The sequence below is a fragment of the Anguilla rostrata genome, chromosome 18, assembly GCF_018555375.3.
Source record: "Anguilla rostrata isolate EN2019 chromosome 18, ASM1855537v3, whole genome shotgun sequence".
Taxonomy (NCBI): domain Eukaryota; kingdom Metazoa; phylum Chordata; class Actinopteri; order Anguilliformes; family Anguillidae; genus Anguilla; species Anguilla rostrata.
Genome location: NC_057950.1, coordinates 25,062,050 through 25,079,541, shown reverse-complemented (window position 1 = coordinate 25,079,541; position 17,492 = coordinate 25,062,050). Strand labels below are relative to the sequence as shown.

The following is a 17,492-nucleotide window of genomic DNA, read 5'->3' as shown; positions in this document are numbered from 1 at the left end:
TGTGTGTGTGTGTATGCGTGCATGAGAGAGTGAGTGTGTGTATGTGTGTGTGCACACGCGCATGTGTGTGCGTGTGTCTGTGTGCGTGAGAGTGGGTGTGTGTATGTGTGTGTGTGTGTGTGTGTGCATGCGCGCGTGTGTGTGCACGCGCACATGTGTGTGCGTGTGTCTGTGTGCGTGAGAGTGAGTGTGTATGCGTGCGTATGTGTGTGCATGCGTGCATGTGTGTGTGTGCATGAGAAAGTGAGTAGTGTGTGTATGAGTGTGTATATGTGAGAGCGTGTGTGTGTTTGTGTATGCATGCGCACGTGTGCGTGCATGTGTGTCTGCACACAGGAAAGAGTGAAGCATGCCTGCTTGGGGTCTGTCCCTTAGGCTACGACTAATAATTTGTCTTCCTGTGTTGTTCCATGCTAGCAGTTACAAAATTAACAACGTAATAGATGTTTCTGGGTTTCTAGATGTGTTTCCCAGCCTGACCTTTGTGATGCATATGCTAATACAAGCCTGACAACAAGCAATGATCCACAGATGTTTACCCCGGCTGAGCCTGAGCTAATTTAATACGGATCAGGAGTGTTGGTATGTAATGAAACATTCCCCATATTTTGTAACTGATCTTGAGGTGTAAGAGGAACAAGCACTGGTGATTAGGCGAGATATTCAATAGCTCTCACACTGTCACCCAGCAGAGGAGGTTGGCAGTCAAGTACACATCAGCAAGATTGATCCCCGTTAGAGGATGTAATCCGAAATGACTCTTACGCATTCCTGACCAAGGGCAGAGGAACCTTCCGGCACTTTCTGAAGCATAAAGAATCCTGCCTTCTTGTGCGTGACGTTCACTGGACCCAAATGGAGTTTTAAGATCTAGCCCTTTGATGTCTGATGCTTGGACAGTCTTACATATATTCAGGTTAACATGAGCCAACCATGTTGTGTCTATTATTAACATAAAAATTAAAAACACTAAAACAAAAAAGGAAAAAAAGAGAATATCTTAATCTATTATTTTAGCAAATAGATTTAACGGATGCTTAAAAAGCTGATTGTGACTCAGCTAAGGTGCCAAAAACATAATTTTCCAGGAAGTAATTTTAAGAAACTCAAATATACTTTTGACAATAGATATGTTGCTTGTAACTAGTCATTTTTAAGTCCAACCAGTAGAGAACTTTTGAGGGAAAGATTCACTACTGTGTGGCTAGGCCACACCTCCATCTTCACCTGGTGCACCCTGCAAAAATGTCAACCCCAAACAGGGAAACTTCAATGACCATTTTTTTTAACCTGGGCGCTAAGACTTCCAGTTGAATTTCCTCAGTTTCGTCTCCCGAACATCACAGGTTTTGCTCTCTTTGTTTTATTTCGAGCTCAGGGCGTTCGAACTTTAGGAAGCTCAGAATGGGTAACGTGTCAGCGAGGCCCAAGGGCAAAGCTGTGCAGAGCCCTCACACATTAAATACTTCTGAGCTCCAGTGTTCTCTCAGAAAAAATAATAAAACGCTTCTGTTACAGCCGACACCGGAATATTTGTTTACGGCGAGGGCGGCACCGCGTCTTTTATTGCCCGTAGAGTCACTTTCGATATTTGGAGAGCGAGAGAGCAGATAGAGGGGAAAAGAGATGAACTGGAGATTCAGATAAGAAGAGCAGACCTCATTGTTCACTTTGATACAATGATAATATTTTTAAGGGCCCTGAGCCAAGAACCTGATACAAAAACATACCATCTGTATCAAAAGCCTTATCTAAAAAATAAAGTTTCCGACATATCCGTGTGGAACATATTGATACAACCTCATTTGAACATCCATCCATCCATCCATCCATCCATCCATCCGGGGGGCTAGAGCCTATCCCAGCTTGCACTGGGCGAGAGGCAGGAATGCACCCTGGACAGGTCGCCAATCATTCTTTTTTGGTTTGCTGGTTTAGAGACTGTGTAATCGATAAGTGTGGCCACCTTACCAATCTCCTCCAGCAATGCAAAATGGGATTTAATAAATGAAATACAGTATATTCCCAAGGCGTAAGCAATGGTTTCAGCTTTATCACCCTTACCTACATTCAGTTAACATTCATCCTTAATTTTGACTGGCAAGTAAATGCAGGCATTACACTTTTTCTTCAGAATCACAGTTTTAGCTATTTCTGAACCTGCTGTGATGTGAAGAAAATAAATATTTTTTTATTTACTTCATAGTCTCTTTCAATGATTTAGTTGCACATTTAGTCGCTTTCTTAATTACCAGCTAGTATGATTACATAACAGAACCTATTTCTTTAAGACCAATTCCATAACATGTCAATTTCATTTTCCATTGCAAATGGCAATACCCTTCACATGCGGCTGAATCGTCCCTCTAGACTCATTAGTGTTATTAATCAGCTGTATAAAATGTTGCTAATTATGTAAATAAACAAAATGTGACTCTAATGTGCTGAAACACACAGCATGCTTCATCCTGATGCACCCTGACGACTGAATAAATAAATAAATAAATATTTGTGCTTCAGTTTCGATCTTGCTTTGTATCAACTTTTCCGTTCACACCTTCACAGTGCACATCAGGAGTGCATTCAGGATGGGAAGCCTTGTGCTGCGGTTTGTATTGAACTCCCTGTGTTCACAATAAACAGTTTGCAACAGTCTGCAACTATCCTGGAGATACGTTTGCTCCTGTTCCACATGTTTAATAATCAACCATGCCACAATATCAAGAGAATGTCACAATACAAATAGTATAGCTAGTGGATGCCACTAATTATTGAGAAAATAACTAGTTCAAATCTAGTTACCTTTTGGTTAGAGAGGGTTTCTGGCACAGACAGTGAAGTCACAAGTTTATTCAGTATGTGCACATTTGGAGATTAATTGTTTGGTAGGCAAATATCCAAATGTAAAAACCTTGATTTTAGCCTTTCTCTCTCATTTGATTGGATATGGCAACCCTGTCTATCCCCACATTGCACATAGCAATTGCAGCATACAGTTACTTTTTGGAGTGGTTATTAATAAAGGGCAATAAAAAATTAACAGAATTAATTCAGCGTTAATACAAAATGACTGTAGCACAGAAGCAGCCTACCCCCATTATTTCATATAATATGCCTACCTGGTTCCCGTCTTTGCTGTTGCTCTGGCTCAGTTGTGTAGTGGGACGGGGAATATTAGTATTTAAAGCCGTTTTTATTCTGGTTTGCATTTTCTGGCTGAGCATGTAGCTCAATGGAAAACAAAATAAAGTTTGGCCTATGTCAGTTTAACTACCATTATTATAATTTTCACTTGTGTAGTTTCATTAATTATAACTACTAACAACAACAACAACAACAAAAAGATGTCCAGTTGTATTACTTCCCACACATTACATGAAACCTACCAGTGGCAGGTTTTTAATCCTAATCCTAAATAAAACCTAACTTGTCTGAGATACAACAGAACTTTCATGAAGCCAATGTCTCATAGGGACAATTAAACCTTTTTTCTCTCTATGATTCCAGTTCAAAAGCACTTTCACCCAACATTGTTTGGTTTTTGTTGTTAGCTCCTCCAAAGAAGCACAAGCACCACAAAATAGTAACAATCCTCAAACAGACGAACTCCATCCAGAGGAAAGGACAGGAGGCCTCCCCTGAAACTTCAACTGGAATTCCCGTAAATTCGGGACGTCCCGTCCCGTAAAGGACGGAGTGTGGCACAGTGGGTAAGGAACTGCGCTTGTAACCGAAAGGTCGCAGGTTCGATTCCCGGGTAAGGACACTGCCGTTGTACCCTTGAGCAAGGTACTTAACCTGCATTGCTTCAGTATATATCCAGCTGTATAAATGGATACAATGTAAAGTGCTGTGTAAAAAGTTGTGTACGTCGCTCTGGATAAGAGCGTCTGCTAAATGCCTGTAATGTAATGTAATGTAAATAAATGAAGGATTGTTCGGTACTCTCATCTATTGAAAACTATGACTACAGGTAGCTGTGAAACCCAGGAGATATTTCAAAATGTTCTTTCTGTGTTGAGGTTTCCATGAGTGAGGAAGTCTTCATAAAAGCTGTACGCTTTGGTGCCTGCTGCAACATTTCGGGAGGAAAGGAGTTTGACCCCAAAGATTTATCCACCACCTCCAAATGATGCAGTGCCTGCAAGAGCTCAAACAGAGCTCAGTTATACAGTACTCATCCCCTAGGGAGGGTGAAACCCCCCATATAACCACATCTCCAGGGAGAGGAAACTAAACAGGGCCAGAATAATGATAAATAGCAACATGGCAACACAAAGAAAAATACTTTTACATATTCTGTTTCACCAGCGTCCATGCCCCAGGACACAGACACACATACAAAAAAATATACAGTGGGGAAAATAAGTCTGAGGACACAACCAAGAACTGATTGCTTTCATTGTTCATCAAGGGCGAATACAATTATGATTCTCTGTTTATACTTATTATTCAAGAATACATTATTTTCTTACATAATATAAGTCAAAAAAGCATGAAGGCATTTATTGAAGGTCTAAAGTTGTTAGTACTTTGTGTTTTGACATTTGCCTTGATTACTGCCTTCAATCTGCTGGGCATTGATTCCACCAGTTTATGCAACACCTCATATTCAGTATAATCCCAGCATGTTCTCAACACTACACTTCACATAGACAATTAGTTGATGTTACTTGATGTTTGGCCTTCAAATGGTCCCTTAGATGTTCAGTTTGGTTCAGGTCCGCTGATTGTGGTGGAAATGCCATCCTAATAAGCTCCCCTTGTTCTCAGTAATGTATTCTTGAATAAGACGTATAATAAATAGCCTAATAATTGTGTTATTCCTTGATAAATAATGAAAGCAACCAGGACTTGGTAGTGTTCACAGTATTCCAGGAGCTATTTATCTTACTTTCCAGATGGGCCAGCCTGAGGTGGGGCTGGCTGAGAAGGGTCTAGCCTTAATTCCTACCCTGCTGGTGACAGGAAGTGGGGAGGTAGAGAGGAACCTACCAAATTCTTATAGAAAGTTAAAACTCCTTAATAATTTTGAATGCAATTTTCACTCCCTTCACTGTCCAGTGGAGAATCTACCAATTCTTCTCATCCTACTCATCCTCACACAAATTCAATAGGCAGGTCAATATCAGCATTTGTGTCAAAAACCAAAGTCCGGTAATTTGACACATGCACAACTGATTACAATACAATAAAATCTCTTTAAAAAAAGACTTCCAAACAACCATAGAAATGTTCTTATACAGCTCGTTGCAAATAACGAGCATACTTATTTCCATCATTTCCGCCCTCAGCATGACGTAATTGCACACACGTGGTTAATGTTTGTTGCAGGAAGTGAAGATGGCGGACACTGCTTTGCTAACCGAGTCAGCACTCGGGTGGTCAATTTTCGCCTTTGTGCTACTGGTAAGGCAACGAAAATCATCACAAAGTACGCCTAGATAGCAGGCGTTCTGGTAAAGCTTTCAGATTTGTTTTGAATTCTTTCTTTCCTTTGGCAAGCCCTGTTGAGTTCGTAGCCACTAGCTAGTTTTTAGCTACTGACTGGGTCTGGCGGGTCGAAAGCAGTTCTTGCAATCAAATTCGCTTACGGCAGATCCCTCAAGAGAGGGTCTTATTCCTTAGAGTAAATGAGGTGTACAGCTGTTCTCTTGGACTTAATTCATTTCAGCTACGCTGCGAAAATTTACAGTGGTTTGATGATCCGATTTCGCAAACCAGCTATCATAATGTTTACAAGACCACTTCATTGGGGCTGTGTTGCACGAGGAACATGTGACAGCCAGTTGTCAGACAGCACGAATCTGGATACATAGTATTGACAAAACATTGTTTTTTAAATGTTTATTTTGTTAATGTTAATTTTTATTAAATATCACCTGCATACCAAGGGTGGCCAAGTTCTCATTGTTAGCTGTCGTTTGGATTGGGCGAAAAGAGTTCGGGTTGTTCTTACCAATCGAGTTGAGGTTAAAGCATCTAGTAACCTATTATTCAGATTTTTTTGTTCTTTGAGTTTTAGTAGCTAGATGAATTTTTATTTGCGATGACGACAAGCAGCACAACTAAATGATCAGAAACAATTTATGTAATTTTAATCAGGAATTTCATAATGTTAGCTAGCTCTCACTATTAGTGAAGAGAAAGAGGTTATGGGTCATACAGTGGGCACTACGGAACTTTATCTAACGCTTGGAACAGGATCAACGTTTATGTAATCCCGTGAGAGCAACGCTATTTTAAGATGCATGTAGCCAGCACGATAGGTAAATATTAATGTGGACTGTTTTTTTATGTTCAGCTGTTTTTGCATTGTAAATTTGAAAGGCTCGAAAGGTTTGGAAAGGTAAAGTGACATTCAACGCAGCCGACCCGTGGCTTCATTTGCGGGTGCTTACAGCTTGTCACTTTGCTAATTACGCTTTACTGACCTCACTGAGATTAGGTTCGGATTCGAACGGTTATGTCACTGACCGGCTGTGACAGTGGTCCTGCCTGGAGCGTAGCGTGTAGGCCTTTAATTACTCGGGTCATCTAGCGGTGCTCCCTTGATCTTTGTGCACTGTGGGTTTAGGGGCGCTCACGGCCTGCCGAGGATCCTGCCAGGAATAGGACCTTGGGATTTAGGAGCCCGGATGAGCCGTTACCGTACCTGCGCACCTCCTAACTGTGCCACTGCAGTCAAGTTTGCGTATCTATCAGTAACATTTACGAACATTAAACTAAGTTAATAAATAAATTATAAATGAATGACAGCAACATCCCGAGTGCTCTAATGGTGTCCAGTATTATCTCAACAATAACGTTTTAACATTATGAGTTATATTTTTATGTATGTTTTTGTGGGCTTTTCAGAATTGACCTCCCAGATATAATCAGGCATTCCAAAAAAAGGGAGAAAACATAGAATTAATTAGCGAAAAAATGCTCTTAAAACTTTTCAATCTAATTCTAATCAGGGAAACGCTTGTTCTCCCGTAGCGCGGTTTGGATTCCCGTGTTGACTGTGCTCTTCCTTTTTTTTCCCCCGCAGGTTATCCTGGCCTTCTGCTGGGTGTACATCCGGAAGTACCAGAGCCGCCAGGAGAGCGAGGTCATCTCCACCATCACGGCGATATGCGCGCTGGCCGTCGCGCTCATCACCTCCGCCCTCCTGCCTGTGGACATCTTCCTGGTGTCCTACATGAAGTACCCAAACGGCACCTATAAGGTACTTGTGGGGACTTGGGTCGTCAGGGATCAGTGTCGGTGTCATTTATTTACACTCAAATTCAGAAAGTAGCCCTCCTGGTTCCCAAACCTGTGGCTCAGTTCTGTGTTTCCCAATTTGTGGGTCAAGCTGTGTTTGGTCATGAGGGGGTGAGCTTGTCATTGAGATAGGAGGGGGTAACTTTCAAGTCAGTCAAATCAAACTGGAATTTTTAATGCGTTGTACATAATAGTAATAGTTTATAATACATATAGGCTACATAATAGTTTGATACAGAGCGATACAATGTTTTCAGCGTATTCAAACGCATGTTTGTATGTAGAACAAGTGTAGGCTTTGAGGGGTGGGTTACAGCTGCTGAATAATTGAGACCAGGACGCAGAAAACGATGGAGACCCCATCCTCGTCTGTTCAGAGCTAATATGCAGCATGGCATGCTGGGAGTTCACGACTTCTGACTGCGAATTACACAGCTCTTGCACCCGTTCTTTATTATGTAGTGCTGGCGCGGGTCCACGCGCGGGCAGCGTGGCGGTCGGGAGATGTCGGCGCGCGTGTGACCGTGAATAACACGCGGTGAAGTCACCCCCCTGGAGTCTGAATCGTACAGCAGCTTTGCCCCCTTGACCGGGGACCTCTGGTTTTTTAACTCGGTGAAGTAGGTTAATCACGTCTCCTGTTGCTCCAGGGGGGAGTCAGAGGCCACAAATAAGAGCCTGCAGGAGGTCTACCCTCGTTACAGTAGCGCAGGGTTGTGTTACCGCTCGACCTTTTAGAATAATCGGGCTGCTTGCATTACTGGGAGAAGTGGTGTTATTCGTTTTTTAAAGAATGACGTCATTTTTAATGACCATGACTAATGGGGACTGGCAGGTAGTGCAATACAGGAATTGATGCCCAGAAAAATGCTCAAGTGTATTTTACGCTAATAGAGTAGATTATGAGCTGATGGAGTTGATTTTGCACAGATGGGGTAGATTTTGCTGCGGCAGAGTACCTTTTCACCCAGTTTGCTTTATGTAAACTCTGCCGGAGTTGAATTAACACTGACGGTGTTACTGTGAGGGGGCTTGCGGCGTGAGGGGGCTTGCAGTGATCACGGCGCTCAGTCTGCGTTAACTCCGCTTCTTTGGGAAGGCGTGTGCTGGTACGCAGGCAGCCGCGATGGCGGTGGTAAATGTGCCTCTGTCAACAAAAAGCTCAAAATCGGTTAAAAAAGTTTCACGCTTTGGGCGGAGGTGGATATTTGGGACTTTTTTGCTTGTTTGGCAGTTTCCTTTACTCTGTGTAGGTGCTAAATTCATGACAGCAAAATAAAGTATCCCAGGCTGTCCCACATTTTTTTGCCGAGTCATAATTTGGTATCCAGACCAAAATAAGACAATCTGATGACTTGTTTAAAAAAATCTGTACAGCGTTAACATGATTCAAGATACAGTTAAGTGAACGGTTATTAACTTAGAATTTACGGAAAAAATACTGCTCAACAATTATCGACTCCAGTCCTCTTTTAGAGATTTGGGATACTGATGGGGGTTTGGGCGCTAGTGTATGAGGAGAGGGAAGGAGGGATTCAGTATTGAATGTCGGCTCAGTATTGGGCAGAGACTGCATGCGTTTTCAGGTGCGAAATGACATGTTCTCGCACCCGCAGCCGACGGTGGACTGTCACGTTGACGGCCTGTCGCCCGACAGGTGAGTTTCGGCGGAGTGCAAATGAACCCCCGGCTGTGTGGGGTCGAGGCTGCAGCGGGAGGCGTCCTCCTGTGCAGACTCTGTCACAGTCAGTACGCGCGCCAGTGCAGACTCTGTCACAGTCAGTACGCGCGCCTGGCAGCACCCCGCGACGCTCCGCTCTGGATCTCTGTTATTGCCGCTGCTCCTCTGGGCTGGCCTCAGGAGCGCCTGCTGACAGCGTGAAAGTGAAACTCAGAAATGCGCATACGCACAGACCCGCACGCCTGCACGCACGCTCGTACTGTACCCGCACACACACACACACATACATACAGTACAGTACAGACACCCACCCACACACACACCCGCACACTTTCTCACAGGCACACACACAGTAAGCACCCGCGCACACCCACACACTCTGACACACACACACTTTCTCAGAGACACACACATACCGTATGCACACACAAACACAAACACTCACACACACACACACACACACACACACACACTTACACTCACACACTCACACACACACACACACACACACACACACACACACACACTTACACTCACACACTCACACACACACACACACAAACACAAACAAACAAACACTCACACAAACACTCACACACACACACACACACACACAGTAATTAAGACTATTTTGAATTTGCGGGCCTCTCTCCTGCTGCCCGGGCATTTCAGAGAGCCGTCAGGTCTGCCAGCGGCTCCGTTTCCGGGGAGTTTTGTTTGTGTGCGCCGGCGTTCGGGAGGTGAAGTGGGGGAACGGCAGGTGATCCCGCATTGTGAGCGAAGAAATGCGCCTGAACGCCTCTTTCTCATTCCGCAAAGCCATTCACTCCAGCCACAAGCCCAAATAACACTTTCAAATCCCATTTGATTTAAATGTTTGGGAATGAGATGGGTGCTTCACAGGTTCTGGAGAACATTGAAAGGAAGAAAATGAGGTATGCTGTAGAGAAGGGGACGGGGGGGGAGGGGGGGGGTTGCAGACAGGAGCTAAATGCAAATGAAGCTCGCTTTCTTTCCTGAAACCAGAGTTTGCAGAGTTTCAGCTGGTGTAGTGAACTGGAAATACACCACTTCCCCTCTCACCATTCTCAATTAAGCAGCTGCATTGTGGCAGGGGGTTGTGTTGTCCTCTTCCTGCCTCTGCTTGTTTATTAAAGCTTGGATTAACGGACCTGCTAGGGGCCTGTGTCACACAACTGAATACTGAGTTAGCTGGCTAACTGCGTTGAGCCAAACCCGGAACCCTCCCAAATCTGGAACACGGACTGGAGTGAAAAGAGCTGTACCGGGTTTTACTCGACGCAGTTATCCAGCTAACTCAGTGATCCTGCTTCATTATACAAATGAGTGTTTTGTTTTTTGAAACTGTGTTGGCTGAACCTAGGAGCTCCACGAGGGATGAGAGCATTGTGGGAAAAGTGCAGTCGATGTGTCTGTAAGCAGGAGAGTAAAGCAGGCAGTGTACAGCCAAATGATGTTTAAACGTAACAAAACAAAACAAAACAAAACACCGTGAACACAGTTTGTTTCTCGTTGGTAACGGGTCGTTCCTAACGAAACAGTTCAGTTTCCTTTTGAGTCGACTGGCCCCCGAAATGTGCAGCGTACACGAGCACACCCAGTATTCCTGCGTTCGTCGGTTCTGTGAGTGTGGAGTGTGGAGGTTATTTGGGGCACCGGGCTTGTGAGGGTAGATATTGGCTTCAGCTCGCTGTACAGACTTGTGTTTATTTGTCCACGGTAATTACTGATGGAGTACCTAACACAGAAGAGGGAGGTAAACAGAGGGAGAGAGGGAGAGAGAGAGAGAGGGAGAGCGAGAGAGGGAGAGAGATAGTGGGAGGGGGAGAGGGAGAGAGAGAGGGAGTGAGGGAGGGAGAGCGGGAGGAATAGTTTCACAGACATATGAAAGGTTCTGCCGTTTTCTCTTTGCCTTGGAAACGGGCCTTGGAAACGGGCCCTCAGTTTGCACATTCAGATTTTAATTGAGTTCTGCACTGCTGCTGATAGGCCGGAGTTTCGTGGAGCCTGATTTTACTTTCAGTCCAGAGCCTTCAGGATGAAGCGTTTATTTATTCGCATTTATTAAACTCAAGACAATGAGCCCCAGTTTTATCGAAGGGGGTACTATGCAAAAGATAAATAAATAAAAATAAACTTAGCATTTTAATGAATATTTGTGACTTGAACATGAAAATATATGCAAAAAGTTTTTATTATTTTTGTAAATCGCAAGCACTCACCAAGAGGTTTTGGTCTTTCAACATTAGTTTAGCAAATGCTGGATGTATCCAACGCTGCTACTGTAAGTCTTGTAGCGTCGTGGATGCACACAGTTAGCTTTGCAGGTTCGTGTTACATTTCTCCACATGTAGATATGTGAAGTCCTCTGCTCGGCCGATGTTGAGTACAGGGTGGGGCTGACTGAGCGGATGCCTGTCCTTTCATGTTTATGATTATAAGGTGTTTCCTTGCACTGACGTCTCTAAAATCGTTTGATCGGTGAGATCGTTTGAAGACCTTCGCCTGATCGACGCACGGAGAGCCTCTGGCCAAATGGCTGAAATTCACATTTCATTTCAATAATGATTTAGGAGTGGACCTTGTACACGCTGCTTCCTGAGTAAAACATCCAGGTTGTTTCGTCGTGGGCATCGACTTCACGTTCAGCCAAACGTTCAGCCCCTCACGCGGAGGCCGCGGGCTTTCCGTCCGGCGAAACCTCACGCTTCGTTTGCGTCTGTGGCTAAGTGAAACGATCCCAGCGCTCTCAGATTACCGCCCTTTTATTATTTTTTCCGTTTAGCGAAACGTTCGCTTCACGGAGAGGGACACCAGAACAGTAAATTTGGCGGGATGATCTGATTGGGGCGTTGCGGGCCGCGTTTGACCAGCGAGGGTCAGCGCGTTTTCTTCGGGCGTGGTGAAGTGCGTTACGGCCGAGTGACGGGCTCTTCATCTTCATCTTCATCCTCTTCCTCTCTGTCTCCTCCCCGCAGGAGTGGGCAGCCAGCAACGAGACGCGGGGCCCCGTGGAGAACACCGTCCTGTACGGCTACTACAGTAAGTGCTGCCCTCCACCATTACCGCCCAGCTGCTGAACAGGAAACAGGAAGTGAAACTACAACACGCATCTCATTTAGTTGTTTTTTTTTAAATTTTCGGAACCAGTTTTAGCTTAGCCTGGTTAACCAGTTTTGCGGACGGTGCCAGTTGTCTGATAGCGACGCCCAAGGCTCTCATGCGCGTCCTGATGTCTGGAGATGTCTCCTGCCTGCCAGCTGGGCGCCCTGTCTGACTCTGGCAGTGGAAACATGGGGGGTTTGAAGAGAAAAGTTTGGCTCTTGGGATTATCAAAATTTCTCCTTTTTCTTTCAGTTTGGGAAGTGGTATTGTATCCGTCGGCCCCCTGGGCGGGGGGGGGCAGGGGGTGTTCCATCAGACGCGGTTCCTTACCGCTGCATGCTCTAACCCCCCTGAGTTGGCGCTTCTGTTGTAGCTGGTGCGGGCCACACCGGGGGGGGGGCGCTGGTGAGCGGGGAGATGAAACTCTGCGGGATGTTAAGCTCCTACCCCTCAGCCGCTTCAGGACCGCCTCCACGAGCCCGTCCTGGAAATGGGTTCTGTTTGGTCAGCGCCGTCCGACGGGCAGGGGGGGGGATGGGGGGGCGTTTATTCCCCTGGGGTACCCAGCCCTGCCTGCTCCCAAAAAAAACAATTCGCTGTCCCTGTCCTGGGGTGGGGGGGGGACGGACGTAAAAACGTAGACCCCCCCCCCCCCCGTTTACCCCCTGAGCAGGAATCCACTCCCCGGTTCTGGAAGAGCCAAAAGCGTCAGCAGGTTGTTGTGCTGTCCTCGCAGTTACCTTCCAGTTCAGGCCTTGGAAATAAAGTGTGTGGATTCTTTAATCATTCATTGGCTTAAATGAGCCAATTAAGTGCTGAGATGCACCAAGTTACCAGCAGGCACTGTGGCCCATCCATATAATAGACAGCACACGGCAAGTGAGTACATACAGTACTAATTCACAGGGATAAAGGATTACACAACTGTCATGGGAAAAAGAAAACTGCATTATATCAGCGTGGCACTCTCAGTCAATGGGCAGCAGGTTTGTGACTTGCATGACTGATATTCTCTTCATCTTTGACATACCCAGGTGCCACCCGGGTCCCATTTTAAGTCAGTGAGTGAGAGCCTATCTATAGCTCTCATCAGTTCTACCTAATTTTGTGAGTTTAAATGTCTCAAATATGTTTTTTTTTTCATTTTCACAGTGGATGGTGTGAAGTTGACATTTATTTAATTTGTTGGGTGTAATTCAATATTGTGTAACTGTGCACCAATGAAATTTTCTTCGGCGCTAACTAAAAATTTCCGAAACTAGGCAAACACCGTTTGACTTCATTGGCTGGCTGCTGTTAAAAAAAAAATGAAAATGGTGCACAGAAAGACTGTAATTTTTGGGTTATTTAATTAGCTGAAACGGTGTTTTTTTCTGTGAGATGGAGTCTGAGAGAGAGAGAGAGAGAGAGAGCTGAAGGTCAGCTCAGGTGAGGAGGAAGGAGAAGGCTGTGTTTGATGCCTGTTGCTCGTGCGGCTGCTGGCGGTGTTTCTGCGCTGCGTACGATAGTCCCGTCAAAAGGCCGCAGGCTTTCTGTGCGGTGCGTCACAGCGCAGTTAACCCCCGATCAGCCCCCGCTGCTCGTGCGGTGGTCCCGTGGCCCCCCCCCCCTCCCCCGCTTCTCTACTGCGCCCGGCTGCTGTCCCTCCTCCCCAGGGCCGGGGGGCGATGTTGTGCTTTTGTGGGGAGGCCTTGGTGGGTGGTGATGCACAGGAATCGCAGGGTATGGTGGTCTGCGTGAGGGTTGGGGGGAGCGGTCGATGGAGCTGGATCCTGACGTGAAAACTGTTCAGATTCACGGGGTCATGTGTGTGGGGGGGGGCCCAGTGAGTTGTGAGAGTCTGCTGTGCGTGTTGTGTGGTGTGTGCGAGGGTGGGCTTCCAGTGTGGTTTCTTGTGCGATGGTTGCTCTGCGTGTGTGTGTCGTGCGTGTGTGTGTGTGTGGTGTGTGTGTGTGCGTGTGTGGGTCAAAGGAGTGAACGACGCATGCCCTGCGGCTGCGAAGAGGGGACGTGCAGTGGGGGTGGGGGCTTGTGGGGTGGGGTGGTGAGCAGAGGGACAGACCGCTGCGGTCAGGCGTCTGCATCTGCGATCGAGCGTGCGGTCGCTGCGCGTCTCTGGTCGTTTCTAATCTGGTCCCCCCACCCCTGGCTCAGTCGCGTGCTGGTCTCCCCCCCCCCCCCCGCGCCGAGCAGGGCCGGTCCGGTCCTGTTCTTCTCCCGGTTCCTCTGAGAGGAACAGAGCGTCACACGGCCCTGTAAAGGGGCTTCAGACTCGGAGCGCAGAGCAGGCTGGGAACTCCGCTGCCTCTCTGCCGCAGCTCCAGCTCACGTCCGAAGCCCACGCAGCCTCCCTCCCCCGGGCCCCTCTCACACAGCTTCCATTTTATACCTGGCCTCAGTTTCACAGCTCCCGCTCCCTGCTCCCTCTACCCGTCACTGCTTTTTGTGAAATAACAATAATGATAATAATGATAGTAATTTTTATAGTGCCTTCCCAGGAGTGCAGCACGAGGTGCTTCACAAAATACACGAAGGATGTACGCAAGAGACGAGACCGTTAAAGCAAAGCAAGACAAGCGGAGGCGAGGTCAGGCAGGAGCGTATTATTGTATTATTTTTATGGGCAGAAAATTCCGTTTATTTTTTTTTTCAGAAAATTCAGTCTCCCTCCCCCTTTGTGTGTCGTGAGCTGCGGCCCTCGCTGGCCAGCAGGTGGCAGCCAAGAGCCGCGCACGGGGTCTGAGGCGAGCGCAGGCTGCCGGGGAAGCGCGTCGACGCTTGACAGCCCGCCCGTCCCTCTGTCCGTCCGTCCGTCCTTCCGTCCGTCCGTCCGAGCTTCCGTCCGCAGAATGTAGTAATTACCTGCGCTGAGAGGGAGCTTTAATTGCTCTGCTGCTTTGTGAACGCCTTTTCAGGCCAACGGATTCGCTTCAGTGTTCCTGGGTCTGACGCCTGTTTTGTGGCAGCTGTTTTCAGTGGGGTGATGGGTAGAAACCCCCAACGCCACCCCCTCCAGATTATTTTGCATAAGTCATTCTCGCTGAGGGAGGGGCGTGTTTTCGTCCCAGCCCCCCCCCTTTGCTAAGCGCCTGATTCTCAGCGGCGTTCACCCGAGCGACACGGAAACCCCGCCCACTTCGCTACGCCGCGGTTAGCGGAGTCCGGCTTCGGGACCCGGCGCGCGCGCGCGGAATCCCGTTTCCGCGACGCCGGCGGTACGTTGGGGCGCGCGAGGGGACGCGACGCGACGCTTTTAACCGCACAGAGAACACGCGCGGTCCTTTCAGGATACGGGAAGACTAACTGTGATAACTCCGTGCGCGATTCGCTCCGCTCGCTGTTTACGTAAGAGCGTGGCGTAGGGGGAGAGCCACGCGTGGGAGGTGCGGTCTTACAGCACGCACACGCAGAGCGCCTGTGACAGCGCCTCGCCTCCAGAGGTGCGGACGGTCGAAAGATGCGGTCTCTCTCTCTCGCGAAGCTTTGATACCTCTTCTGAAAAAGGGTGGTCTGCTGTTTTTTTTTTCTTTCTATTTCATATTTCTCTCTCTCTCAGCCAGTATCCCTTCAGAGCAGCAGAGCAGACTTTACCGGTAAAAAATAAAAAAAATTTTAAAAAAAAACACTAAAATAAATAAATAAAACTTCCCAGGCGACCGCGGGGCGATAATTTGAATATCAGTTGCGGTGGCGCTCTTTCTTCCTCCGCTTGCACAAGCAGCGCCGCGTTCGAAGGGCTAGTGCGGGGGAAAGAACGAGCCCGCGTTCCCCGAGCTGCCGACGTTCCCCGACAGGCGCTTCGGTTCCGCCACCAAGCGCAGTGCAGACGCTTTCAATCGCTTGTGTGAAATTATTAAAAAAATCATACGAATCGAATGTCATGCTCTGTGCACAAAACATACCATAATGTTCTCGCTTATAATTAGTATTGTGGTAAAATAGACCAGGCATGGATAATGGATATAAAATTGTACGGCTGTAACTGAAATTCTGATACTTGCGTTCCCGGACAGGCTTGAATCAGAATGCTTTCAGTGTTAAGGCACTGTTGCGTTTTCGCCCTGTTTCGTACCCATGTAAAGGGGGAATGTGATGCACCTGACCAGGCCTGGGTCAAATACGTATTTGTTTTGGATTCAAATACTTTTCTGTGCTCTGTTGATCTTGCCTGGTGTAACTGAGCCTGCCAGTATGACCAGAAGGCGGGGTTTGCTCTTTTTGAGAGTATTTCATTGGTTCCAGTACCCCAGAGAAGATCAGTAAAGTGTAAGGCTCCCGCTACGGGTCGCTGTTTTCGGGCATCCCGCCGAATCTCCTGGAACAGGGGGGCGAAACGGGGACTGGCCTCCCCCGCGTACCCCGGGTTTCGAACCCGTGCCTTTTCTGCGGGACGTCCTAAATTAAGGTGCCTCCGGGCCCCCCCCCGGGGATTAATTATTTAATGGCGGGTTTTATACGGCGCCTAATTTATTCATTGGCTTATCGATCGGTTAAACAGTAGCACGCGTGCTCGTAGCGCCGCGCTAGCGCTCGCCCCCTGCATGCGATTAGGGACGGAGCCGTTAAGGCCCCCCCCCCCGAGTCCGCTAGCGGGCTAGCGCTCCCTTCTGGACACCTGGAGACCCGCGGAGACAGGACGCTCTGGTCCGCGTGCTGCGGTTTGTGGTTATTCTTTACTTTTTTTATAGCCGGCTAACGGGCTAATCCGGGGTGCTCAGCGGAGGTTGTGCTGCGGTTGTGTCACCACGCCCAGGATCCGCGGAAAGAAACGGAATAGAACGGACTGTTCGAGAGCGATAAAGCGGTCGTCGGATGCGGTCAACTTGACCTGTCCCGGAGTTCAGCGGTGGCTGAAGGCAGCCTACCTTTTATTGAGACTCTCCCTGGGTAGCGGTAGCGGGCGATGCTAACGGGCTCAGTGTTCCCGCGGCACCCTGGATGTCGAACGAGCCGCCCCGCGTCGCCTCGCCAACGTGTGAGCAGCGCCGGGGCAATCAGGCGGTTGGGGGGGGTGGGGGGTTTTCGGCGCGTCGTCGACAAGAGGCTTATCCTTCCGGAACGTTCTGGGAGACTCGTTGAAAAGCTGAAAAGCGCGTGCGGCGAGCGCTCCGTGCTGCGCGTCTCTGCGACTCCGCGGGAGGGAGCTGAAAAGCGCATTAAATTGGGGGGGGGGGTGGGATCTTGTCTGTTTGACTGGCTCTTATCTGTTAGCGGTTCTGCTCTGCGGGCTGCAGTCCCGCTGTCAGTACCCACCCGGGCCCTCTCCTCTTTAAAAGGGGGGCGGCCCCTTTTCCGCTGCTGAGAAGTGGAATATTCCGGAACAGGCCCCGACTAGGACAGCGGCCTTCTCTGCTCTGTCTGCTCTGTTTCCTGAAGGGATGCGTCGCGGTGGTTAAGCTGACCTCCAGCCGTATCTGGGGAACGGGGTCCATTT

The 17,492-nt window shown here is 47.8% G+C and overlaps 1 protein-coding gene across 1 annotated transcript in view; it reads left to right on the top strand.

The window, feature by feature from the left end:
• Nucleotides 1–5,277: 5,277 nt before the first annotated feature.
• The window catches only part of lmbrd1 (LMBR1 domain containing 1), an 84,436-nt gene continuing 72,221 nt past the window's right edge, over nucleotides 5,278–17,492 (top strand). The window contains exons 1-3 of the mRNA XM_064317081.1: nucleotides 5,278–5,409; nucleotides 7,037–7,213; nucleotides 11,932–11,995. Coding sequence (XP_064173151.1) covers nucleotides 5,344–5,409; nucleotides 7,037–7,213; nucleotides 11,932–11,995 — 307 coding nt within the window. The 5' untranslated portion in view covers nucleotides 5,278–5,343. The remainder of the gene's footprint in view (nucleotides 5,410–7,036; nucleotides 7,214–11,931; nucleotides 11,996–17,492) is intronic.